This window comes from Xiphias gladius, chromosome 6 (assembly GCF_016859285.1).
Source record: "Xiphias gladius isolate SHS-SW01 ecotype Sanya breed wild chromosome 6, ASM1685928v1, whole genome shotgun sequence".
Lineage (NCBI taxonomy): Eukaryota > Metazoa > Chordata > Actinopteri > Istiophoriformes > Xiphiidae > Xiphias > Xiphias gladius.
The window spans coordinates 24,663,840-24,691,245 of record NC_053405.1 but is presented as its reverse complement, the minus strand read 5'-3'; the positions used below and the strand labels follow the sequence as shown (position 1 = coordinate 24,691,245).

Below are 27,406 nucleotides of genomic sequence, written 5' to 3'. Positions count from 1 at the left end.
ATGGGCGATGGAATGTGCCACAGCTTTGCAATGAGACGTCTGTGGGTCTGTGTCTTGCTTGTGAGCATCACCTGCCGTCTGAGGTAAGGAACTGACCCCTGTAACTTCCCAGGACATTTCTAAAGGCACAGTCCGACTAATTCACGTCTTAGCCAATGCAAACTGCCTCTGTAATATTTGCTTGAATGAGGAAAATTTAAGGTTTAAATGATTGTTGTTGTTTGTTTTTTTAAAGAAAGGCAGGTTTTTCTGTCTTTTTCCTAACTCACACCCCCGAAGTCCTTATCATCATCATCATCATCATCATCATCATCATCACCATCATTATATTATTTGAAAATGCTCCTGTGTCCAGCCTCTCCCAGGATGTTACTGGAACTCCCAAAGAGGCAGAACTAAATGACAACATCACCATCTTCACACGCATCCTGGACGGACTGCTGGATGGTTATGACAACAGACTCCGCCCTGGACTGGGAGGTAAGCCCGCTCGACACCTCTGTCGTTGAGGTAATTGATGCAGCCATACCCATGCTAGGTGAGAACTTATGATGCCGCTGTCACAATGTCTTGGGGGGGGGGGTCTCTCTTTCCCTCATGCGCGACCAATAGAGAAAGCTCTGCGCTGAAATGGAAGAAGAGCGGGTTGTTCAGCGTCTGTATCGATATCTCAGTTGGAAAGATTACAGCCGCTCAGTCCACACAGAGAACAACACCCTGCACTGCAACGTCTGCCATGTGCTGGCTCCAGAAAAGGAACATGTGTCTGTATTCCTGAAGTCTTTCACAAAGAGATACGATCAGCTCTTTGGACCTGCGCCAACTATGCTTTAATGGCACTACGAACACACCCCGGAGCACATAAGTGTGACCTTGAGAGAGCCATTATTGCTTTCATAAGATATCAGCTCCGTTTTTTCTCAGGCCAAAATAGGCGAAACATTCTCACCATAAAGGAGAAAGGGAAAGATAACTGATTCTGGTGAATGCAATAAGTAGAGAAAATGTTTCTTTTTTTTACTGCTCTGTAATTTTAGTATTTACACTGTTTTATGAAACAGATCCTGACTGACAAACAATTAAATGATTGCATCACCAACCTTGTTAGTCCCTATGAAAGTAAAAATGTCGGACTCATGTTCTGTTTACACTCTGACTGTATTACATCGGCCCTCCAGATGTTTGTCCCGAGGGTCTGGAGCTTCAGGGTGTCATGGCTGTTTGGGACTCGCGCCATGCATCTCGAGTGTGGCAGGGAATAGAAAATTCCATATATAGACAGTGTAATTAGGGTTCACTCTACCAACATATGTCCAGTCTTAAAGTTAGGTTGTTAAGGTTAGGAGGTTTTAAAGATCCAGTATGTACTTCATGTTTTGAGAATTCTTAACCAAATACTCATTGATTAAATTCAAGAGGATCAGGTTTGACAGAGCACCCTTAGCTTCATGACAAAACCCAAGGTATGCCACAATGTCTGCAGTGTCTACTGGGGCTATAATGAACTTTGACACTAAGCAGAACTTTGATTTTGGTGTCTAACTTTACCTCAGTCAAAAGGTTGAAAGTTTCAGTAGCTGCCTGACCAGAATTAGGGTTTTTTTTTTTGTTCTCAAACAGGCAGTAATCCATACATCCATTCATCTCTGTCATGGGCAGAAGCCTGGATGAATCAGATTAGGAAAGCAATCCTTTTATATCTGTAATCGAACCAAGTATCGTCAGTCTCACTGAGTTTTTCAAATAGTACAATCTGAATGGGGAGAATGCTAATTCCCTTTTTTACATTCAGTGCAGTTGTATTATGGATAATTCTGCCTTGTCCACATCTCGTCCTACTGTACATAATAAAGCTTCAACACAGAAATCGATGTTGAAAATGACTCCACATCAGCAGTGTGTAATATGTGGAACCTGCAGCTTGGTACAGTTTCCGGTGAGTTTAATGGAGAGTGAAGAACCAGAAAGTGTTAGCTAGACTAATGTCTCGAAGGACTCTGGATCAAACTCAACCAACATATGAGGAAATGTCATCACTTCCAACCTTCACCGCATAACTCAACGTTTGACTTTTTTTGGGACAACTCAAATTCGACTAGTCACCAACCCAACATATGGATTATGTCAGCACTGCATGTGGAATTCCCCGTCAGTGTCTTTTAAAGCCACACGCTGTATTTGCCAACAAGAGCATCTATTTGTTTGATGCCTCTGATACAGTGCAGGCGTACATACGCGCTATAACAGCTTAACTGGGGTTACCAAGTCCAGAATAGACATATGGCTTATTATACCTATTGTAATATTGTATAATCTAACAGGAGGCATAAAACCTGCATTAGACTAGGGATGCACTTGTCAAAATAAAAAGCTATCATAAACGCTCACTATACTGTTATTCTCTCACTCCATTTTTACAGAAAAGGTGACGGAGATCAAAACCAACATCTTCGTCACAAGTTTTGGTCCAGTGTCTGACACTGAAATGGTAAGAAACTCCTTCTATATGGATCAGAACATTTGAGGTCATTTGAAATATTTGATTAAAATCCACCTGTAATGCAGCATACATTTTTTCACACAACACAACCCTCTCTGTATCTATGAATAGTTCAAAGAATGAAATTAATTGAAATACTCCGAATCACATTGCAATATATGAATACATAAAAGTTTTCTTTTACAGATCATTATGTAAAATTGAAATTTACGACTTTGAATCAACCACAATACAGTTATGTTAAAAAAATACGTTAATTGATGGGCTGACATAAATTTATGAAATAAGAAACTTTTTTACAGTTGTATCATGACAGCATCATTCATTATTTAAATAAATATATGTTAAAAGTCCACATAGTCTGTAGCATATGAAAGATGCAGAGCCTGTCGTAACATACTATGCATATACATTATGTACTGAATATATACATACTGTAATGTGTTTAGATTCTTCTTAATCCTTAAATGGGGTTCCGTGTATACAAAGAGCTGATGTCCTTAAACCTTCATCACATTGCTTCCCTTCTTTTTATGGAACTAAACATGTGTTGTGTCAATTGCGTTATTTTCCTCGGTAGGAATACACCATTGACGTGTTCTTCCGCCAAAGCTGGAAAGATGAGAGACTTTGCTTTAAAGGACCGATGGAGATGCTTCCCCTGAATAATCTCCTGGCCAGTAACATCTGGACCCCCGACACCTTCTTCCTCAACGGGAAGAAGTCCATCGCCCATAATATGACTACACCCAATAAACTCCTGCGGCTCAAAGATGATGGGACTCTTCTCTATACCATGAGGTAAGCTCTCCCAAGGTTGACCTTTAATCCTGTATCAGACTACAGTAGGATAAACACTTCTTTTCCAATCAGCCTTAGAACTAAAACACTGAGTCATCAGACCTGACGAGTGCTGTTTAGATATGTTGCATAATCCAATTAGAACTGGAGAGATGACTAAAACCTCCATCAGCCGGTAGTAGTTCTTTGGTGATGGTTTTTAAGAACCCTGCTGCACCAATAGAGCCCGCGCACACATACTACATGTCTCACTGGTGCATTGATGCGTCATTATGTTGTCCTCACACTGTATACTGGAGGTCAGAGGAACTTGAGATGGGAATTCGGAACTGGGGGTTTCACTCCACCGCCTCACACTGTGATCCTCTACCATTTACCATGTCGCCACATCAGGGAAAGCTTTACTTTGACCGGAAAACAGCATGACCTACGCTGCTTATTACTGCACTTGCACTCAGTCATATTCCCCGATTCACATTTTGTAGCCTTTTAAAATGATGTATAATCGTATGAGCTGCTCTAGACAGGTGGAAAAGTGCATCTTGTTTGCCGGTTCTGTCACTTAAGAGTTTAAATGTAATTTATTTTCTCTGATTAAAGCATACCAGTCCACTCATTATTAGTATTTAGTGTGGTTTTTGGACGCTTTTTGAGAGCAATACATTACAGTCCCTCCTGCAGAAAGAGATATCATATCCTAGAGAGAATCAACTCATTTACATCCACTTTCAGTTCATTGCTGAATCATCATCTTATCAGGCACAATAAATCCTCCAAATCAAATATTAACAAAGGAAGTTAGAGGAAATGGACAAGACTGCATATCAAAAATGACCATTGATCCACTGACTGTAAAATTGCTACAAATCTACAGTACATTTGCTAACACTACAAGCCATTAGAAATGGGTTCACGATGACCCGTTAATGCGTTTGTGTTCTGGGAACAAGGTTATTAGAGAAACATTTTATGCATGCATTACTCTCCTACGTTGGTTGTTCACAGAACAAGTGGTGTGCAGTGCCCTAGCTAGTGTACCATAAAAATATCTCTCAGAGGAAAGGCAGAGTTTTGATCCAAGCAGTGCCTGCCTCACAGTATATTTCAGACTCTTGTAGTATTACACAATAGATCGCAATCATTTCCTGTTTATCTAAATCACAACATGTCTGTGTGGAATAACATGGAAAACAGAAATGTCCTTTTTTACCATTTGGTTAGTCATCTGCTTGTCTGCACTGTCCTTATTGGTTATGATTTATTAAGGAGTCAGTACCCTATATATTTGACTAATTAAAGCCATTCAGCGCTGCACATTTACTGAGAAGTCCCTCTGTGGATATTAGTCATGCTCAGAAAAATGCCAGAGCTATAAAAAGTAGACTAACCTGGATATCATCTTGTAGTTCTGTGTAATGATAATAACACACACTTTTTCTTAATTTTTTTTCTTAATTTCGTAATTCATCTCAAATAAAAACCAGTTTTAAACAACTGCTTCTACTCCTGACTGGATCTACTGAAACTACAATCAGAAGAAACAATTACAGAATAATTACAATGGTGTTGTTAGAAAATAAAGATACTTTCTAGTCTGAAAAATTGATTCTTTTTTTCTATAAGATGTCAGAAAGTCTTAAAAACACTTCCAAGAATTTCCCACGACCAAAGGTGTCATGTTCAGATTGCTTGTTTTGTTTGACCAACAATTCGAAATGTAAAGACATTTAGTATACAATAGTTTACAATGATATAAAACAGAGAAAAGCAGCAAATTCTTACATTTGAGAAGTGATTAACGAATCAATTAATCAATAGTCAACTAATTTTTGCCGCTCTAATGGAGACAAAGACCATGTTCTTCAGTAGGGAATGGAGACAAACATCATAGGGACACCTGGTTTGCAATATACATAATAATAGTCCACTAGGGGGTGATGTATGACATAACACAGAGCAGCTATAAGAGACAATAAGCAAGGCCTGGTTACTAAACAGTATAACAGGTGCCCTTCAATAGTACACATTCATTCCAGACTCATCAGTATTTATGTTCTTGTTTTCACTATTTACATATGTAGGCGTTGGTGTTGTTGTGGGGCAAATTTTCACTAAAACAGTAGATGGCCTCTAATATACTGAAATCCCACTTCTGTGGTCAGTTTATATTGTATGTATGCACTGTATAAATATCATATAGTACAAGGTCTTATCAGTGGTAGAAGACATACTCAGATCCTTAAGTTAAAGTAGCAATAGCACGCTGTAAAAATATTCCCTTACAAGTAAAAGTCCTGCGTTCAAAAAAAGTATTATAAAATTATTATTATTATTAAAAGTATTATTAGTAAAATGTATTTAAAGTTTCAAAATTAAAATAACTTATAATGCAGAATGGTCCCATTCAAAGTGGTATCTGTTATTATAGTTGTGTATTGTTATATTGTTTTGATTTGAATTTTATTTATTATTGATGCATTGACAGGTAAGTAGCATTAAGTAAGTAGATCAATGTGAAGCTATTGTAAATACTTTATACACAGTACTTTGTATCTTATCTTATTCCACACTGTCCAGCATTGTCATATATAAGCTTGTTCCAGGTCTATACTGAAGCTATATGATGTTTACCCTGAGTGAAATATTAAAACCCAAGACTCCGTATTGTTTTATGGATGCACCATTCCATCAAACAGAAATATTCTAGGTAAAGCTAAAACAATTAGTCGATTATTCAATGAGTCGATTGGCAGAAAAATAATCGGCAACTATTTTGATAATCGGTTATTCGCTTCAGCCATTTTTCAAGCAAAAATAATGAAACAATGCCGAGTATTCTCTGATTCCAGCCTCTCGAATGAGAGGATTTCCTGCTTTTCTTTGTCATATGTCATGGTAAACTAAATATACTTCTGTGTTTTTACTTTCAGTCGAACAAAACAAAACATTTGAAGATGTCACGTTGGGCTCTGCAAAGTTGTGATGGGCATTTTTTGACAATTTTGGACGTTTAATAAACCAAATAATTAATCCAAAAAAAATATCGGCAGATTAATCGATAATGAAAAAACATTAATTAGTTGCGGATTCTATCTGTCATGTGCATCATTTCATACAGTTTTGTCCAAAGTTCAATTTGACATAATTGGTTGCTTGGGATCCCCACTAATATCTGAAATAGAGTTCTGTGGGTTTGAACTTGAGCTTAAATTTGGCGGCACAGCTTGAGTTTGAAATGACTGACCCGTCAGCAGGCTTGTGCTGACGGGTCAAGGGTTTTTTAATCTACAACAATGTGTCATATTTTATAACACAGTTGTACACTTTGTATGTTAATTTATATCCGCAAAGTAACTAGAAAATAAAATTGTCGGATAAATATAGTGGACAAAAAGTACAATATTTCAGTTTTATAATAACTGAAATACTCAAGTACAGTACAACTACTCCCTTAATATTACATAGTATTTTAGTATCAAATTGTATAGTAGACATTTGAATGACTTTCGGTCAGTGTCACTTTCTTATTTAGTCTCGTTGCATCAGTGGCTATTTGTGTCGATTTTCATGGTGATGACAGCAGCTGTGACTATTATCAGTATGGCCTGCAGAGGACAGCATTAGCTAAGGCTCCGTGGTTCGCTGTCGCCTGTGTGGATGGGCAGTGTTCACACACTAGACCCACTATATGGGTTTTATTTGTTTTCTATTTTGTTTCCAATAAAGCTTTATTTATGCTTTATTGCAGTTCCAAAGGAAAGGGGCAGCCTTTCTCCATAAAAGAATCCTCAGGTGTTTTCTCAAATGATTCTCAAGCAATTGCATCATTTTTCCCAGAGAGGTATCTTACGGATCCCTTTGGTTGCTCAATTGCTTATTGTTCTTTGTTGGGAAAAATATATTTTACTCAGCTATTAATAACCTGAGACACACTAATGAAGACAAACTATGATTTTCATTGGTTAATGGCTGTATACAAAATTTAATAGAACCTAAATGAAACAAATTATTTCAAGCAAAGGGATATATTAATTTGTGAAAATGGTGTTGATGATGATGATGATCACACAATCAGTTTATTTTCTGACTCTGGATGCATGACTTCTTTTTTCAGACTGACTATATCAGCAGAATGCCCCATGCAACTGGAGGATTTCCCAATGGACGCCCACGCTTGTCCTCTTAAATTTGGAAGCTGTGAGTAATTATGCCTCGAAGTAAATGCACAATAACTTTAAATAATGCAGGAAACGGTACAGTGTAAATGTTTCATGTCTGCAACCTAAACAACACTGGCACATGAACAAAATCTTAAAACATATGAGGCCACTAGTGAGAGAAGTAGCATATAGATTTGAAAAGGCATCAGTTTCAGTGTCATTATCCATGCAGGGGACATAGGGAAGGATGTACCTTGGCGTGTTTGACAGCACGTGTCCCTCGGGTGGCAGTGCAGGAGAATGCCATGTAGACAGTGACACACTGCTCCTGATTAAGCTATTAATCAACATGTCAGGGCTGCTTTCCTGCATCCTTCACTGCCTCAGCTACATTTATTGGGGAATATTTGAAACACACACAGTGGAAAAAGCTATGGGCAGACACACACACACCAAACCTACATTTACCACCAAGGTAAGATTTAAAAATCCAGTCCTACACCTTGCACTTGACAGCTAAACCTTCCTCATGACTTCTAAGCTAGTTAGGTTGCGTCACACAGCTCAGTGGAACAAATATATCTGGGGAGCTCCAGTCACGTAAGCTTAAGATTAGCATTTTAGGTCTTCCCTGCCACTGACGTATGGAGGGTTAGCTTCGGCCTTAACACTCTCTGGGCTCAGACGCAGAGCTACAGCATGGTCTGCTCAACCCCTAGCTAAGACCGGGGATGGGGATAATCACAGCAGCTAACCAAGATTACATTGTACTTGACACCAGGTTATCTGTGTCCATGAACTTATCTTAGAGCCCAGAAAGTCAAAACCTGCTTGAATGAATCAAACAAAGTTTCAATAAAGAAGTCCTTTTACCTAGTATCCTGTAGATTCATTACCCGAGATTACAATTGGCTGAGATACTTAAATTCTGTACAACATTGTTTAACCCTACAAGGACAATTGTATCCAATAACACCCTACCCAGCTGAATAAACACACACACACACACACACACACACACACACACACACACACACACACACACACACACACACACACACACACACACACACACACACACACACACACACACACACCATTAATGAGGGAGGAAAGCAAACACACTAAGTGCATTTCCATCTATCTGTTTATATGCAAATTTTCAATTCAGGTCATAAAAAAAATGAGAGGAAATGCCGAAAAAAAAAAATCTAAAGAAATGCATACACTTGGCTGAGGTGGAAAGGTTAGTGTATCGATAAAAGCAAAGTGCAATGGAAGCAGACTTAGTGAATAAATTATGATAGCAATCATGGATTTCTTTCACTGACTGTCAGGAAATTCAGTTAAGTTTTATTCTACATTTGGATGGAAACCTGGCTTATGTTAATCACAAAGTTAAAAAAAAAAAAAATCAAAGGCTATAAGCTTGTAATTGGTAATAAATACATAAAAAAATGAATATGATTATCAAAAAATATACTATAATATAATAATTCGAAAAACAAAAATAAGTAAGCGATACAAATGCATTGATATGATGTTAATGGGAATATTATTCATATTTCTCAGCATTTGACACATTTGTGTTTCCATTTAAAGAACTGTGATAAACTGTGTGAGAATATTATCTCTTATTTCTATCTACAGTGCAGGTGACATAGGTTGCCAGCTGAAGAATAAGAAGTACCTTGTTGACTATTAACAACTTTTGAGACCTAATGTGACAGTAAAAATACAGCCCCTGAGGGGTTATAAGCTGTAAAAGTTACAGTGGTGCAGTATATCCTGTTTTCTCTGACTCCATTAACCCATAGCTAATCCTTTGACCTAATGGACAGTACTCACCCATGAGCTCAAGGCTTTCAAAGCTCCAGTAGACCTGCCCTTTGCCGTTGTGTTAATCACCTCTCATGGACTAAACTCTATCAGTCTCGTTCTCTGCCACATGATTCTTTTACTGTAACTTGAAACAGTCTCTAACAGAATATAATTGTGTCTTTGGTACAATTTAAACGAAGTGTGCAATGGATAGAAAGTGTTTGAATGATGTAAATACACTCAAATGACATGAAGAAATGTATTTGATGCTATTGAGTGTTGGTGTCAAGCTAGCTACATAGCTAGGTCTGAGTTATGGTTTTAGGCTTGGTGCACACTAGAGGATTTTCAAATCTTAACCTTTAAAAATGTGGGAGACCACAGACATAATGACTAATGACATAACGAGAAATAACCGATTTTCAACATTTTAGCTCTGAACGCACACACCAGACAATTCAGTCAAGATACAGGACCGGGCACTTGCCGTTTATACTTAACAATTTCCAACTGGCAATTCCAGGGACTTGGGATCTCACAAAAACGAGTGATCAAATGTGACTTCAGAGCAAAAGAAACATCGACCGTCGTCGTCAGCTGGTTGCACATGCGAGTGCTATGTTTTGCACTGAATAAAAAAATATGAGAAGAAAACTGTGGATGAAGGCATGGCCGAGAGGACAGAATGAAATAAAGTTTCATTGTTAGTACACAACATCTTGTTTGGTGACGCTTCCTGGTCATCTCACTCTCATTGGCTATTGTGGGTTTCCGCTCAATATACCATCACTTTTCCTTTCAGACTACAGGATTTCAAGTCGAAATCAGGAAGACTCTGGTCCAGTCAGTCACATTAAGATTATGTCTGTAAACCCCTCACACTAAAGAATAATTTGGGCAGACAATTGGTTCAGACCAGCCTTGGATTGGGAATACCCCCACGATATTCAGGAGGGGCATATCGGACCCCAAAGCTTCCCAATTATTCTCTAGTGTGGGGCCAGCATTATGCAGTTTTTTAATCACTAATTTACATTTAATCTCTGGCAGTAGGTCTTTAGTTGACAGAAAAAAGTCCCACACATGATGAGGTACCATTTTGGCTTATACATCACTATTAACTTCAAAGTTTTTGTCAACTGTCTTTCCAGTTGTGCATTTCTGCTTTGTCATTATGCTGATGCTGTAACTTGCCACCATTTAATATCTCTAAACCTTTTCTCTTTCCCATATCTACCTTCCCATTTATTTGCTTTCCCGCCAAGAATTAGACGAAAAGATGAATACCACTCTCATGTATTTCCATTAGATACAAAGCTAAAGCCAGAGGAGTTTTGCTTAGCCTATCATAAAACCTGGAAGTAGGTGGAAGCTAGCACGGCTCTGTTTTTAGGTAAAAAAATCTGCATGCCAGTGTATCTAAAGCTCACTAATTAACTGGTTATATCATGTATTTTTAACCCATACAAAAGCAGAAGTGTGAAAACAGCATGTTGTAGTTTTATGTTTAATATTTTGTGGCCAGGTATCTGTTTTCTCCCACCTCTAATCTTTGTACTAAGCTCGGCTAACGTTAACCATCTCCTGGTTGTTAGTCTGCAGGCATGAGTGGTATCAATCTTTCCATCAACAGAAAAAGAGAACACACTTATTTGGCAAAAATATCAAACTACTTCTTGAAACCCACTGGCAATACTGGTAAGGTTTCACAAGAATCGCGGCAGAAGAAACTAAGCAACCCATACAGTATAACAAGAAAGAGACAGAGAGAGGAGAGGGTTGGTGAAGCTCAAGTATATTACTTTAAAACTACACTGTTAATTTGGTTGCTTGTTCTGATAAGTACTCTCTTCTTGACTTTATCTGGTTCTGTGCCACTTAGTGAACACAAACTTTGATATTTAAACAGAATCATAAATAAATAATTTTCCATTTTTACTAATGTATCGATTTGAGTTTAGAATACAGTAAACACTGAATGAAGTTTGTTCTGTGGATCTATGGATACAGTATATAGGCAGTTAAAATTTTAAGGTGATTTATTCCTGTTTTTTGTTTTCCCTTTTTTAATCCGCATTAACTGATAAAAACATGCCGATATTCAAATCAACTATAAGAACACAACAGGCAGGTTCTAGCCTACTGGTCTATTTGTAGGACAGACGCCCTTGTCTTTGTTATATTTGTTTCATATCACAGTAAAATGCTAATTTTAATGTTGTGTTCTTGCGGGTGTCTAATTCATAGCTGAAAATAATAGTTTGCATCTCACAAATGAATAGCAGAAGCCTGCCTCACACACATGCAAATGACCTGAAATGCAAATAGAAAGCAAAATGAGACAGAGAATTTTTACCACTTTGTTAGACATTCATGTGAATCAATAAGCCTAAAAGCTTGTTTTTTCTTTTAGATCACACTGCGGTGCTTATTAAAGTGTGTCCTATGCTCAGAATTATCCAGATAAACCACTTTTTATTAGACTGTTTTCTAATTTTTATGTCAGCCCTTATGTCTCTTTGCATTTGATGATGGACAGAAAATATGGACGGGAATGGAAGACATGTACCATCATGCCCAACAGCTAGAGCAAAGGCAGCTTTAACTAGTCACGGAGACGTGCTGGGAAATAGCCTATGGTGGAATAGAAGAAAGAGCACACAGCAGGACAAGCACTTGAAATAAGGCAGGGACCTGGGAAAAGGCTTCCTAAGTGTTCGCATCCGCCTTGGCTTGTTTATTCTTCTAAAAATCAAACTTACTGTTTTCTGTAGGTATAGAGGTTATTTGTATTTACTGTATACGTTTATTTAACATAAGTATTGACCCCCTTATCTTATCAATAGTTACCTCTCAGTTCTCATCAGGATGAATTATAACAATTAATATACTAACTAAGCACCTCCATGTCCTCAGTATTACAAGCATACCTGTCTACTAAAGGTCACACATGACGCTAGGCTTCCTTGTATCAGAATTAATGTATTTAACCACAGCTGTGTACAGAACACTTGCAATGAATTACAATATCAGGCAGATTACAGAGTTATGTAAAGTCTCCCTGTGTTTCTGTAACTGTGATATCATGATTTTAAATAACAGTTTTGGTATCTACATTTTCTGAGACCCTAACGTAACGAAGAGTGGATGTTTAATACTTTCAGAAGCTGGAGGTGAATAAAGCGTGCACATGCTTGCAAAGTTGAAAGAGCTACATGTGAGGTATGAAATGGAAGCAATGTGGTTAGCCATATTTTAGAAAATAATGACTTTTTTTTTTTTTTAAATACTGAGCAAACAGATTGACAGTAGAGAAGTGGACTATACTGTAGGAATGGTTAGAAAAGTACTATGGAGATTGACAGTGACTGTAAAAACTGATCACATATTGGATTCAACTGTAACAGACTTAAATTGAAGCTGAACACAGCCTTACAGGCTTAAAATATATATTATCGTCACAGGATTTGTTGTTTCAAGCTACACGAAGTTCATTACACTCTACAGTTTCATTTAACTTGCTTCCCCTTCCTGCTTGAATTCAAAACATACATACAGCCTACAAAATGTATGTTAGGAGTGTTAATGTGTAGCATTCATCTTTTTTTAACTTATATTTCTTAAGTTGTTCAAGTGTTCTACTTTGTGTCATTAATGCTATAGATTGATTTAATTTCTGAAAACACAATGTAGAAATTTGTCTCATGCATTCATTGTATTATGTAGGAAGCACTAATATTAGAAATGAATGCATTAAATATTTGGCATATAACCCTTGTCACACACGCAGACACATGTGTGACAAGGGTAGGTTTACATTTTTATTAGAAATGATGGTTTTGCAACGTGCTTAAAGGGTAACTTCACAATTTTTCAAGTCTTTTAAAACACTAGTCAGCTGCTCATATAAACACCGAAACAGGTATTTGAGTGTTGTCTTAAGACAAACTTGAAAAATTGTGAAACTATTTTTTTGAAATTAGAAAGCTTACTAGTGGTGTCTAGCTACTCCAACTGTCCGTGTTGCCATACATGGACGCAAATCTTTGTATGGCATCTCGACCAGCTATCTGTCCAGTTAAATGGCGAAAAAGTTTTCTTGCTAAAGCCTCCTGTAAAGATTAAAGGGTGGTCTCATAAACAAAGGCATTCCTCAGACAGTGATGAGCCCGATTTAGTTTCCTATATTCAAATTAATTTACATTTATTTTGCATGTACCATTTACTTTTAACTTACATCTGTCTCATGGAGCTATTTTATTAAAAGAATAGTTTAACATTTTAGGAAATGTGCTTAATCACTTTTCTTGCCGAGAGTTAAAAAAAAAAAGATCAATAACACTCTCATCACTCTCATGTCTGTACTCTAAATATGAAGTTAGAGCAAGCAGCTTAGTTGCTCAGGAACTAGGTTAGCTTAGCATAAAGACAGGAAATGGGGAACAGCTAGCCTGGCCCTGTCCAAAGGTAACAAAATCCACCTTCCAGCACCTCTAAAGCTCACTAATTAACATGCTATACGTCTTTTGTTTAATCCGCACAAAAACTGAACACTGTGGGCTGTTATGTGCTCTAGTATCTCTTGGCTGGAAGCAGTGACTTCCTGGAGCCTTGTCTCTACTGTGAGGTTGCAGGGCAGCCAGCAGTGACCTTTAAAACACTTGCACATACACTAGTAAATGTTGGGTATCGATATTGAGTGCCAGACGTTTGGCAGTTCTTTTCGATTCCGACCTGTATTTCTAGAAACTCTCTTTGAAACTAGGTTATTTCAGTGCCTTATTGCGTCTAAGGATTAAAGTCATTTATTCCTTTATTTGATTTTCTTTACTCGGGTCTCATTGCAAAAAAGGGATCTTGATCTTAGTGAGACTACCTGATTAAATAAAGGTTATAATGATTTCATATTGACAATTTAAAATCAATCAAAAAACACAAAACTGCTAAATGTCCAGAATGCAGCAACAACAATGTAACTTTCCGTTACAGTTCAGATTACACTGGCTTAGAGTTGATTTTTTTTTGTTTTCTTCAAAGCGTAGTCTTGATCTTTTGACATAGCTCTAAGGAATGTTTTATGTGTATACAAAATCGTAATTGTGATATATTTTTTGGTCATAATTTGCTCGTACAACCTGCAAGTAATGTGTTCTTCTAAAAGTAAATAAAAAATTCAGCTGCTCATGTAACACAGTTTTACAAAGACATGTTTGAGACATTGTGGAGTGTCTTTGAGACGATAATCCACAGACTGGTTGACTGGGGTCAATCTAAATTGCTGTGAAGTCTTCTAACACCACAGTTGCTGGATTAATGCAATACTGTTAGATTGGAAGCTGCACTGCAGTACAATTGAGAGACACACACACACACACACACAGATTTAGTGCATTTACGGTATGTGTGTGCTTTGTACTACAGTGTGAGCGGCTGGGACAGTTTTTGCTTTTGGCAGGGCCTGCTGGTTTTCAAAATGAACTTGAATGAATGAAAGACAGTTTACTCAGTGAAATACATCAGCATATTAAAGAGGCGAAAAGAATCTAAGGCATATTTTGAGCTGTGCTTCATACTGAGAGTTAACTGTTGACAAAAATACTATCCATACAAAGCTAAATGGCCAAACCCTGTGAGCAAACCTAGAACCAAACCGTGCCAACCTTCACACATAATATCATACCATTAGTAACATCTGCGTATTGTGATACAGTCAAACTGATTACATCAGATCCAAACAAGAGCTCTTAACAGTCACACCACGTTAATCTCTGTGTAATGAAGCAAAGTGGGTGAAAGGTCAAGTGTTGTATCACAGCCACGCCACATTTCTTAGCTTGCAACATCTGAGAGAAAAAAAATGAATAGAGTAACACCAACATGAAAACGATTTATACTATTTGATTGGTACGTTGTAAGAAAAGATCCACGGGCAAAGCCGGCTATTACTGGACAATTTCTAATCAGAGGAACATTTCAGGAGGTATTTCGGAGGTCTTTAAGACCTTAATATCTACTGTGTTGGCAGAGCTCAAAAAATATCCCTTAGAGAATAAGGCTGGTATGAATGTATCTTTTAGTTTTTGGTCAACGAAATCCCGAAGAGACCAAAACCAACAATGAATTTAACATACAAACAAGTCTTGCCCGTGTAGCCAACATTTGATACAGCTTATGTCTCTGTGTTATATTGAACTTCTGTTTTTTTGTCACATGCCCTACAATTGCATTGAAAGACATATTACTGAAGTATGATCACTGAAAGTGTAGTTGATAGGGAAACAATTCTGGGACTACTTTTTTGATCTCTGGATCAGTCCTGTGTGGTCAGTGAGCATGCTTAGCTATACGGTTTCTTGTTTATACGTCTTTAATTTGATGAGCTAAGAAGAGTAAAGTAAAAAATGGAAAAAATAAATGAACTCTGTGAGTTTTTCTGCTTGACAGCGAGGCTTTTTATCATATCAAAGTTCAGAGGGGGAGCTGAATATGACAGAGTACCTGCACCTGTGAACTAAAATGACTACAAATGTAACTCTTACATAATTGCACTCACATAACATGTCATTTATCAAACTCATCTTCGCTTGAGAGGAAGTAACAACAAAAGCTCATACTGAACATGAAAATAATATATTGAACATGCACTGAGGCTGCAGGGCATTAACTCTTTTTGTGTTTTTTTTTATTGTGGTTTTTTTTTTCACTCTCAGCCACTGCTGTCTAAATGTGTCTTGTGTGCATGCACATGCTCAGTGTGTGATTTTGTTTTGAAAACGACATATCATTCATTTTGCAGACCATTTTATCCAAAGTGACATCCAGTATTCTAAAGGCAAGGCCCACTTACTTTGCTATTCCCAGAGCTTTCGACTGTATCCCACAGTATTGCTAAATAAGAGGACCTTGTCCCCAAGGTTGATCAATCTCCATAATCAAACATATCAAAACAATATTTAGAATTTGCACAAGGGCACATAGAATATTTGTGCATGAACATTGTATAGTTCATTTGTAATGTGTAGTTACTGTACAGCTTCATGTTAGCTTTATTTTCTTGATTAATTGTTTTGTCTCTCCCTTTCTTTCTCAATCTCTCACTACATGTACGGTCATAAATGTGTGTGTGTGTGTGTGTGTGTGTGTGTGTGTGTGTGTGTGTGTGTGTGTGTGTGTGTGTGTGTGTGTGTGTGTTTTCTGTGAAGGACATTGCATTTCCCCTGTTAAGTTTTGCTTGCTTTCTCTAAAATGTCAGAAAATAATCATAATCATAAAATTTAGTTTCCAGAAAACTGAATCCCCAAAACATTCAGTTTACTCCCATATATGACAAAGAAAAGCATGCTGGAACCAGTGAGTGTTTCACACTTTGTTTGAAACAAATGACTGAAAGACTTTATTTAACATAAGAACCTAAATAGTTGCTGATTAATTTTCTCTCAGTCAACTCATTGATAAAGCGTCTTATCAGTTCAGCTCTATATCCAGTCAGTAAAATGTGGCTGACTTTAGGAGTCTGAATCAGTATTAGGAGAGAGAAAGTGGGATTAGTTCATCCCCCACAACATTTTTAATCGGTATTTTGTATTTTTCAACACCTACTCCGACAAAATTAAAAGTAAAATTATGATTTTAATATCCTTATTATGTTTTTCTCTTTTTGTCTGTCTGTCTATTTCTACGCTCTCATTCTCTCCTCGTCAAACTCACTCTGTCTGACGGTAAATCAGCTGTGTCCATGGGTATTAATGAAGATGTACTGATCTGCACCGCTGTGACATACCCCCAGATATCACAAGCTAAACTAAGGAGTCAAATTAAAAAAGAAAATTTTATCACAGCATGCTTCTGAGAAATGTTCTATTTTCAGTGGATGCGAAAAATCAAGTTTGTGCATCTTTCTGTCTTGTTGTCTTAGATGCGTATCCTGTCTCGGAGGTGGTCTACACGTGGACTAAGGGAGCAGCCAAGTCAGTGGTGGTGGCAGAGGAAGGCTCTCGGCTCAATCAGTATCATCTGATTGGACAGACTGCAGGGACAGAGGACATCTACACCAGCCGAGGTACAGTGAGGCGAGAGTAAACTGCCACCTGACCCCGGACAACCAGGCCTCGGATTACAGATGACTTATCCTTCAGTATCATACGCACGGCCATTTACACCTTGGCTGGAATTTATGTTGCTTCATCCTTACATTCTTTCCTCTCCTACAGCACCAGTCACATACAGTAGCTTCAGGCAGCAGCAGGGATGTTAAGCCCCTGCTTCCCCCCTATTATTCAGCTCTGTGTTATTACAGTGTGTGCCATCCAAAGATGTTGTGAGAAGAAAATGTTTTCAAATCAAGCTGGATAGAGACAATGAATGAATCACAAGGATTTGAGAATGCCTCCCACACATAGCCAGCTGTCTCTGGGGCTGCCAAGAGAGGATAGTTGGGTGGGGGGGGGCAAAAAAAAATCACTTATCCATGGTCTGAGCCATTGGGTCTGTAGGGTTAATCCGTACGCAGGCCCATCAGTTGTGCTTTTACCGAGTGACGTCACACCTCAGGGATTGGATGCTGTGGCGGAGACACATGGGGGAGAGGGGGGGGGGCGGCATCTGCTTAATTCTGTTATGTAAAGAAGTATGATAATACATTTCTGCTGCTTGTTGGGAGTGAGTTTATTACAGGGGAGGCATTCCTATAGCTGTATTGTATACAGAGATATTTGCTTTATCCTGCCAGAGAAAGATGGTGCCGACACTGGATAATGCAACATTTACCGTTAAGTATGCCTTGATGCTTTTTACGCAATAGGAGAAAATCCAAGCCTGCTCATGCTGGTGGAATACCCTGACGCAAAATGCTTAACAAGATCTTGATTAAGACACAGGTTGCTCTATTTTCTGAGTCTAACTCTTTCCTCACCAGACAGTGCTCAGACCAGTTAAAGAAGGAAGACACAGAAAGCCAGCTTGGCCTTAATTAGCATTGCTAATCTGAGGTACAAACCCTCCTTAACAAGCCAAGAATAGCTCAGCAAAGTGCTCACATTGTCGGAGGTGACCCTTGACCTCATGGGTTAAGCCAAAGAGGATGAAAATATGGACACAGGAACTATATTGATGATAGGCAAACCTTGTGATTTCATTACATTACACGCATCAGCGCTCTCAGATCAAAATAGAAAGCCGCAAAGCTCAACAGATGGTTTCAATCTGTACTTACCAGTTGACCAACATAGCTGCATTGTTCTCCGCTATGAATGGCAGTTCCCCACAGGCACTCCAAAAACCAAACAGTAAAATCCACCACAACCGCATTTTTTCACACCTTGGAGATATCCATCCACTTCCAAGACAAGCAGGCGGTCAGATCAGAGTGGGGTTCGCTCGGTCGTGCCACCACAGAGCAGGGCTGCTGGCTAGTAGTCTTTGGAGGGAAGGCAGCACAGGTGCCCTTTTCATTAAGGACATGATGCTATGACATGATACCTTCCAAACTTTTCCTCCGGTCCCTCTCAACCCCCCTCTGCTTCAGTCATCTGTGGACCTGCTTGTAATCACCGCTGATCCAGGTCTGTGCTCGAGCTCAGGCAAGGCAAGGATGTATGTTCCCAATGAAGTGTGGCCTGCCCTGACAGAATGGGATGGACTGTCTGCTGCACACACACACACACACACGCGCACACACACACACACACACACACACACACACACACACACATAGAAAGAGAGAGCGGCAGAGACAGGGGGAGAGTGAGGGAGAGCGAGAGAGATATACAGGATGCAGATTGTGACAAGGGATTAGTGAGACAGAAAAATCCGATTTTGCCAGGAGAAAGCAGCAGTCATCTGTGGATTTTCTATAGTTTATCAGACTCCATGGCTCAACAGGATTTTTGAGAAAAAAAAATCCTTCAAATGCAATCTTCAGTTGGTTAACAGGATATGATGATTTCCTCACCAACCTGTTTTTTCAATTATTTAGCTCACACTTTCATATTTGGAGTTGTAGTCTGACCTGGAGGTTGTGGAGTAAAGTTTATTTGTAGAGCTCTTAATCACAGTTACAGTCTGGAAGGACTACGCAACAGCCACTGACTAACGGAAATGAAAACAACACGACCCAAAACAGAGTTTTTAATGATGACCTGCACAAGCCACGTTATTTTAAAAAAGCAACAATTTTGAAAAGAAGGAAGGAATTCCTCTTCTAAAATGCCAAGAACCCAATTAGATTACTGTACCTTCGCAGTGTAATCATCATGTTCATTATAGGGAAGACTATCAGTGTAGGGCCGTCAGCACCTGCTCCGTCGATTCGGCGTTCCACTGTGGTGCAAAGCAACGTCAGTCGCAGCCCAAAATGAGAAAAGATGGAGACAAAAATGTGGCATTACTTGCTGTTTAGTAAATGGGCCAAGTGAAACGAGTAATGGCTGAATACTACACAGGTGAATTGACAGTTAAATCATATGAGTTAAATAGTTATTCCTGTTGGCAGAGAATAGAAAGGCATCAGTAAGTAAATTTTAAGTGTGTGTGGATGAAGAGTGAGTGTGCCACATTGCAAACTGCAAACTTTGGGGTGTTTGTAGTCATTTTTTACTTCAGAGAAATATGCAGCCTCGTCTTTTGAGGCAGGTTTTCGTAATTCAGCTAGTTACCATTCTATCTATAACCTTCAAGTCTAGTTGAAGACCATTTATGCTGGTAAACCCTAGTACCAGTAATGGAACTTTTTTGCTTTACTGTTCTGGTTCCGTTCTGTTCTGGTGCTATTTTTAGCTTACATTGCTCTGATAAACCCACCTACGTCTGGCGAGCACCAACCAGCAGACAGACACAGTTAGCAACTAGATGTAAGTGGAGCCTTTAGCTGTTAAAGAGTCAGTCAACTGCCTCAGGAGTTGGTACAGACCCAAACAGAGCTAACACAAGAGTGAAAATTGGATTTAGAGTTATCAGTTGGACAGAAACACGACTCCAACTGAATGTCAATGTGTCTGCTGGATGTGTAAATTAAGCAGCTGTTTGCTAATACATTAGCCATAACAACTTTAAAAAGTGATAATAAGTTAGAGTGATATTCACGGCATGTTGCACAGTGGCCAAAAACTCAAGTAAAGCAGCTTCAAGTGGGAAAATGTAATTCATAGAAAGGAATGTGCATATCACAGGGAGCAAAAGTTAGCCCAGGGTGAACAGGAATTTTGACAGTGTGTAGGTGTCATTGCAATTACTATGACAAAAAGTTAATCCACCTTGGGATATAGCTAGGTAATGGTCACACAAGACTCAGGTGTAGGAGACGGCTAGAAACAGCAATGTCACAGTCCAGGATAAAACTGATCATGTTGCTGTTTTATGGGGGGTGTCATGAAAGAACTGAGTATAATCAAATGTATAAGTGGGTGATTTTGATGGATTTGCTCAGCTATGACAATATTGTTTCCAAATGATAATGGCATTCAAATGTAGTTTTCCTATGAATCTCTGTATGTTGTGTGTTAAGATGATATAATGTTAACACTTGGGTGATTTTGTCTTCTGATAGACTCAAACTTTTCAGGGAAATTTTGTATCCAGTCATATACTTCACCACCTTCAGCATCAGATGCTGTTTCCCCTGGTTTTTCCAATGCAAACACACTGAGACAGGCCTCCCCCTCTGTCCCGCTGTTTTCTACAGGTCAATACACCGTGATGATGGCTCACTTTTATCTGAAGAGGAAGATCGGCTACTTTGTCATCCAGACCTACATGCCTTGCTTCATGACTGTAATCCTGTCCCAGGTTTCCTTTTGGCTCAACCGGGAGTCTGTGCCAGCACGGACTGTCTTTGGTGAGTTTGGAAACCACAGACTAATTCACCAGTAAAATAACTTTGGATTAATTTTTACCTGATTTTACAACATATTGGTACTGCAACATTACTGAGTCTATATAAGAATGTACCTGGTAAATAACTGGATCGTTGTCTATCTGAAGTCACATATCTTTGAACATTAGTTAATTTTGTGCTTGACACATGAATATTTCTAACAATCGAAATGAAAGTTGAATGGAATCAAAAGAAGCCACTAATACATGCATGGATAACCTGATGTTTTATGATCTGTCTATAATGCTCTGAAAAGCGCCCTGCTTTTACTACAATTTAATCTGTTGGAATAACAACAGAATCCTAACTCTGGTTCCTAAAACTGACCCAGTTTTCCCCACCACCAGGTGTGACCACGGTGCTCACCATGACAACTCTCAGTATCAGTGCTCGAAACTCACTGCCTAAAGTGGCTTATGCTACTGCCATGGACTGGTTTATCGCAGTGTGCTATGCCTTTGTCTTCTCGGCCCTCATTGAATTTGCCACAGTCAACTATTTCACCAAGAGGAGCTGGGCCTGGGATGGAAAAAAGGCGATGGAGGCCCAACAACCCAAGGTGTGTACTCAAGGTGTGAGTGTGTTTTTCCATGTTGATTTTACATTGTGAAGACCCAGGTAGCTGGCTCACATTGTGGGGAACCAACTCTGAAATGGGTACCAAAAAGCCGGTCTCCACAAGTTTAACAGTTTATTCTTAGATTAAGACTTGGTTTCAGGTATTGGACGCTAAAGAATGAATGTTTTCAGTGGAGAGTCCCTTCAATGATGGCAAATTATTATGTTTGTGCAGCCGTATTTTCACAGTTTGGAGGAGGCTTTTCCCTTTAGTGTCTCAAAATACCAGCCTGTAGCTCATGTTGTCTTTCTGCGTGGTTATACTGTAAGTATAAGTATGTATAAGTATATAATTGCAGATTGGGGCAGTCGCAGTAATGTCCATAGGATGGTAGTAGGGGTTTGCAGATGTCATGGATGCCTACGAAAAAGTACTCACAAGGTACTACTCTGTGTCTGCAGTTGCTGGAAGTCCCCCAATTTTTAGCGGAGACGCTACCAATTCTGGTCTTAATGAGGGCTAAACGGCGGTGTTAGAAACACGACAAATGTTTAATGTCAGCCAGAGCTTGTGTCTTCTAGTAGTTATATTATGTTTGAAACAGAGCAGAGCATAAAAACACGATATATGCAGAGTATAAAAACACTCCACAAGATTATCATCTCCCGCACAACGGAGATATTACGGCCTTATAAAGCTGATATGACAACACATTAGCAAACTTAGCAAGATTTGAGTTCATGTCTCTGGCAGTCTGATGACTGTAGGTCCAATACTCACTGTCCTTTTAGCTCTGTTTTGCTCTTCACCAATTCACCAGTTTTTTAGCTGCTAAATGCTCCACTGTATTAACTGTGTCTGTGCACCATCTGGTGCTGCAGATAGTGTACAGCGGGTTTACCAGAGCTGCCTGCTGTGGCTGGAACAATGCTGATGAGAGCCATGAGAGTTAACCAAAACAGTAAAGTTGCTGCCAAATGCTTCACTGTGTCTATTAGCTAGTCACAAACTTCGTCCCTCTGCTGTTTGGTCCTTGCCAAGTAACTTATATTGGGTTTATCAGAGGTTTTTTCACGGAAGACAGCTGCCTACTGCTGCTGGAAATGAGGTTGATGAGAGTGGAGAGACAGAAGCAAAACATTAAAGTTGCAGGCCGTATAACTACAAAACAATGCACTCAAACAAGATCAACAACTCGCACATTCAGACGGACACTTAGGCATACACAAACAGCCATGTGCACATTCACACATCCAATAGAACACTTATCTTCTGAAATATGCCGTTATCATGGTACACATCACTAGGTTCCAAGAATCACTACTGACCTCTGTTTCTATTTCTAACATTGTTGTAACATTAGCAGTTAATGTCACAGCAGCAGGCTCTGTCAACAGCAGTCCCACTTTCCACTTTTCCTTCCTTTCTGCTCTCGCCTCTGTGTTAATTCCTTACAGTATAGCAGAAGAGTGGTAGTGTGGGAAGCGAGGAGAGGAGGGGGAGTGAAGAAGTCTATGTAACACATGACAATAAAGTAAGAGATGTTCAGAGAAGTTGAAAAAATGGTGGATCAATAAATTCACAGCTCCTGTGCTGTGGCACAATGCCAGTTCATTATTGCCCAAGGACATTCATCCCCACTTTCAACCTTCACTGGCCATCTCCTATTTTTTTCTTTGTGTTTTTGAGTATGTGTGTGTGCGCCTGTGTTATTAACTAAATGTTCAAAGACTGTGAAGCACCGCTTTTGGGCAGAGTTGTGTGTATGCATGCTAAATCGATGCATTTTTTTCTTCTCCCTAGAAAAAAGACCCTTTGGCTCTGTCTAAAAAGCCAAACAACACCTGTTCAGCCGGTGTGAATTACACAACCAACCTTACAAAGGACACATCTATCTCCACCATTTCAAATAGCACAGCTGTTCAGCTCAAACCCTCTGAAACCAAGGCACCAGACCCCAAAAAGACTTACAACAGCGTGAGCAAGATTGACAAGATGTCCAGGATAGTGTTCCCGGTGCTGTTTGGGACCTTCAACCTGGTGTACTGGGCCACGTATCTCAATAGGGAACCAGTGATCAAAGGAGCTGTGTAAGCTGAGGGTCATTCATTCTCCTGACAACCACTTCAGGATTTGGTAACTGGACCGCAATCAAAACCGATGCCAAGCACTTAGTCCTTGTATCATAGTTGTGTTTTTTTTTAGGTCACTGGGTAACATTGCATGTCAGTCGCTTCAGGAAAAATGTTGCCATGTTTGCCTTGAGTTTATACATGTAAGATTAACAACTTTTCCTTGAAAAGTTTATCTCATTTTAGAACTCAGTCACTGATTAGTTTTTGCCAAACTCAGATTTTGTGAAATGTTTGCATTTGGCATTCATATTTTCTCCTTGAGTATCCAGTAGATGATGGTAAAGCAAGGCCAAATGCTATGCAAAACAACATTTTTACTGTGTTATTACTCAAAACAGGCTTTTATCTTTGTAACTCTTACTTTGTACAAATGGGCTGGAGGTCCAGGTATGCGAGGCTGGGCTCAGGCACATGGACCTTTGCTTCCTTGTTAAAAGCAGATGAATAGCCATGCTAAATGTGTTGCCTTCAGAGTGTGATAACTCATCATGAATGCACTGAAATCTTGTGCAATTACTTTTTCAGAAACAAGTTTTTAACTTTCTTTAAACAGTTGACTCTTCTTGCTCATTGTTGCTGCTTTTGTGGAATGGCCAGTTTTCCATTAATATTATTTTTCTGTTTATGTAGAGATTAAACAGGGACAGATTTCAAGCTAAAGTGATAGTGGCAGCTTCTGTTTCCAGGTCACCATGTTAAGGACTCCTGTATGTCTGTACATTTGGTCGTAGTTGAAGAAACATGTATATATGCCCTGCTTTTAGAAAAGCACCACTAAGCCAGTAAGGTTAGCTTCTATGTTATGCGTATACAGCAACACAGTGTTACTCTAGTCTAGTGCTTCATTGACTGGATATTGAAAAAAGCAGAATAGCTTGAGCTTTAGCAATTTTGACAGAATATACAATGTTTTTTTTAAAGATTTCCTTTTTTAGATAGGTTTGTTGTTTGTATAAGCTTTGATGATAACTTGCAAATTTTCTTGATAAATATTTGGATGCTTTGTGCAGAATCACTTTTTTGTCATAATTCACATCTGTAGTGAAGCGTTTGACTTGAGCTTATCAGGTTAACAGAGACAAAGTCACAATGGCAAGTTTGTTGAATTTTGACCTTTAAATCACATCACAGTTGCTATTTTTAGGGATTCGTGCAAAAGTGTAAGATCAATAATTAATATGAATTTGTCATTAAATAGTCGAGTGATATCTCAAAAGAACAATTTGACATTTTGAGAAATATGCTGTTTGCTTGTTTGCCAAGAGTTAGTGAAGACTGATACCACTCTGATGTCTGTACAGTAAATGCGAAGCTACCGCCAGCGACCGGTTAATTTAGGATAGACACTGGAAAAAGGTTGATCCATTAAAGGAATACTTCAACTTTTTGGGAAATGTGCTTATTTGCTTCTTTCCTGACAGTTAAATAAGAAGATTGACAGCCCTGTCATGTCTGTACAATAAATACGAAGCTATAGCCAGACAAAAGTTAGCTTAGCTTAGCATCAAGAAAAGAGGAAACCGCTAGCCTGGCTTTGTCCAAAGAAGAGAAAATCCGCCTCTAAAGCTCGCTACTTTAACACGTTGTATGCTGTTTTGTTTTATACGTACTGGACAGTGACTTTTGATGTCAACAAGACTCCAGGAGGCTGTTGCACGTTGTGTTAGTTTGACATTTGTAGAGAAGTTACGCTATGATTTGAACTTAGACTAAACGAAGAAAATGCTGCAACTCATAACAACAACTGGTTTTTTACATTTCGGTTTTTGATTGAATTTAGGTTAGGATTACCTGTTAATTATTGAGTTTTAGTTGGGTTGCTAGGTGGATATATTTTACCTTTGGACAGAGCCAGACTAGCTATTTCCTCCTGCTTACAGTCTGTATGCTAAGATAAGCTAACTGTTGTCGGACTGTTTCTTCATATTTAGTGTGGAGACACGAGAGACCTATTAAAGTATAACTTTAATGGAATAACCCCAAATTTTTACCCACTTTTAAGGTCACCATTAGACTACATAAAGTCAAGCTTTTTGCATGATTCTCACTGCGAAGGCTGCATGCACTACATTCACTTCAGCAGAGGTAGTTCCGCAGTCTTCGTAGTTTTCCCAGAATTATATTTTTAGCCTCTTGTCTCTATGGGCTCTATGAACAGTTTAAATATGAGTGTGATCTACTCATGTGACTTTATGCCTTCTTTGTGGCCTGCCACTATTTAATAATTTTATGGAGCACTGCAGTTGTATTATATCATTATTACATTTAAGTGAATTTTAGGTACAGGTTGTTCTTTAAATGCAATGAAGCAATAAATAATGCTCATATGAATAATGACTTCTGTTTATGGTAATATGTTATCATTTGAACTTGATTTTGTTGCTGTGTTTTTATCAAGATTTGATCCTTTTGACAATAGTCTTTTTCTATATATGGCTATACTCTGATTCATCTTTTCTCTGCTCTTCCCTCTTTGGAAGCACAGTGCTCTCTGACAATATTTATTTTATTTATTTATGTATTTTATCGTATTTAAATTTTGTCTTTCTTATGTAAAAGGCCTGTGCAACTGACCAATGTAAGGGTCTGGGCCCCTATTGAAACCTTAACTTCTTTTTCTTTCTTAAATGTTATGCATACCTGATTCCAAATAAAGCTTCACTGACTCCATCTGTCGACTGTTAATGGTCAAAAAGCTCACTGATACTGAAACATGCAAAGCCTTTTTCATGTGAGTTGTAGCATGACATTTACGATGTGGAGTGTCATGCTGTAAACGTCAGGTCATAGTTGACACCGATCGGGGATTTTCTTGTTTCATCACTTTTCTCTCCTGTGCGATACCAGATAAATACAAACAGAAAGCAACAATATGATTCAGTAGATAGTGCAAGAATCCACAGTACAGTTCATATTTAGATACACTTATGCAGTTGATGTGATAAAACACTGGCTTAATCTCGCTTGATGGAACAACGGTCTGCACGTGCCATTTCTGCTTTGATTATACACATGCACATCCAGATCATGCAGCCTCTACAGTTGGTGGACTGTTAAATCCATCTTGGGGGTCTCTGTGGCGGTAACATCTGGCTCACATCTGTTTGTCAAGGATTTAGCTCCATTTAAGTTGCTTTTTCCATTCAGCATGTCCATACTCTACACCAAATTAAGCTGTCACTGATGGCACCAAATGACATCAATCATAGTATATAGCTTGAGAAGCAAAGATGGGCTACTGTATATACGCTGGTGGAGAGGACCGTCCTCTCTCATCCTGTACCACGCCTCTATCAAAACATACTCCACAATATTAGAAAGGCCTCTTGTTTGCTGACCTTTATTCGCACATTTGACACACTGATCCAGCAAACAAAAAGTGACACTTTCAGTTATTTTGTGAGACAGGTTGATGTTGTAAAACGCTAAATCAAAAGACACATATACAATGTTATATACATTGTATATATTGCTTTTTTTTATGTTTGTTTTAAATCCCTTCTAGTCAGAATTTTTACATGACTACAACAATCCCCAAATTATTCTGATAAATTAACTTCT

At 38.7% G+C, this 27,406-nt stretch overlaps 1 protein-coding gene across 1 annotated transcript; it reads left to right on the top strand.

Annotated features, from left to right (window-relative positions):
- gabra5 (gamma-aminobutyric acid type A receptor subunit alpha5) lies at positions 1–23,994 on the top strand. The gene is made up of 9 exons (XM_040128272.1): positions 1–83; positions 356–480; positions 2,421–2,488; positions 3,081–3,301; positions 7,416–7,498; positions 17,198–17,341; positions 20,960–21,112; positions 21,499–21,710; positions 23,514–23,994. The coding sequence occupies exons 1-9, from the start codon at positions 1–3 to the stop codon at positions 23,802–23,804; spliced, it is 1,380 nt and encodes a 459-aa protein (XP_039984206.1). The 3' UTR covers positions 23,805–23,994.
- The last annotated feature ends 3,412 nt before the right edge of the window (positions 23,995–27,406 follow it).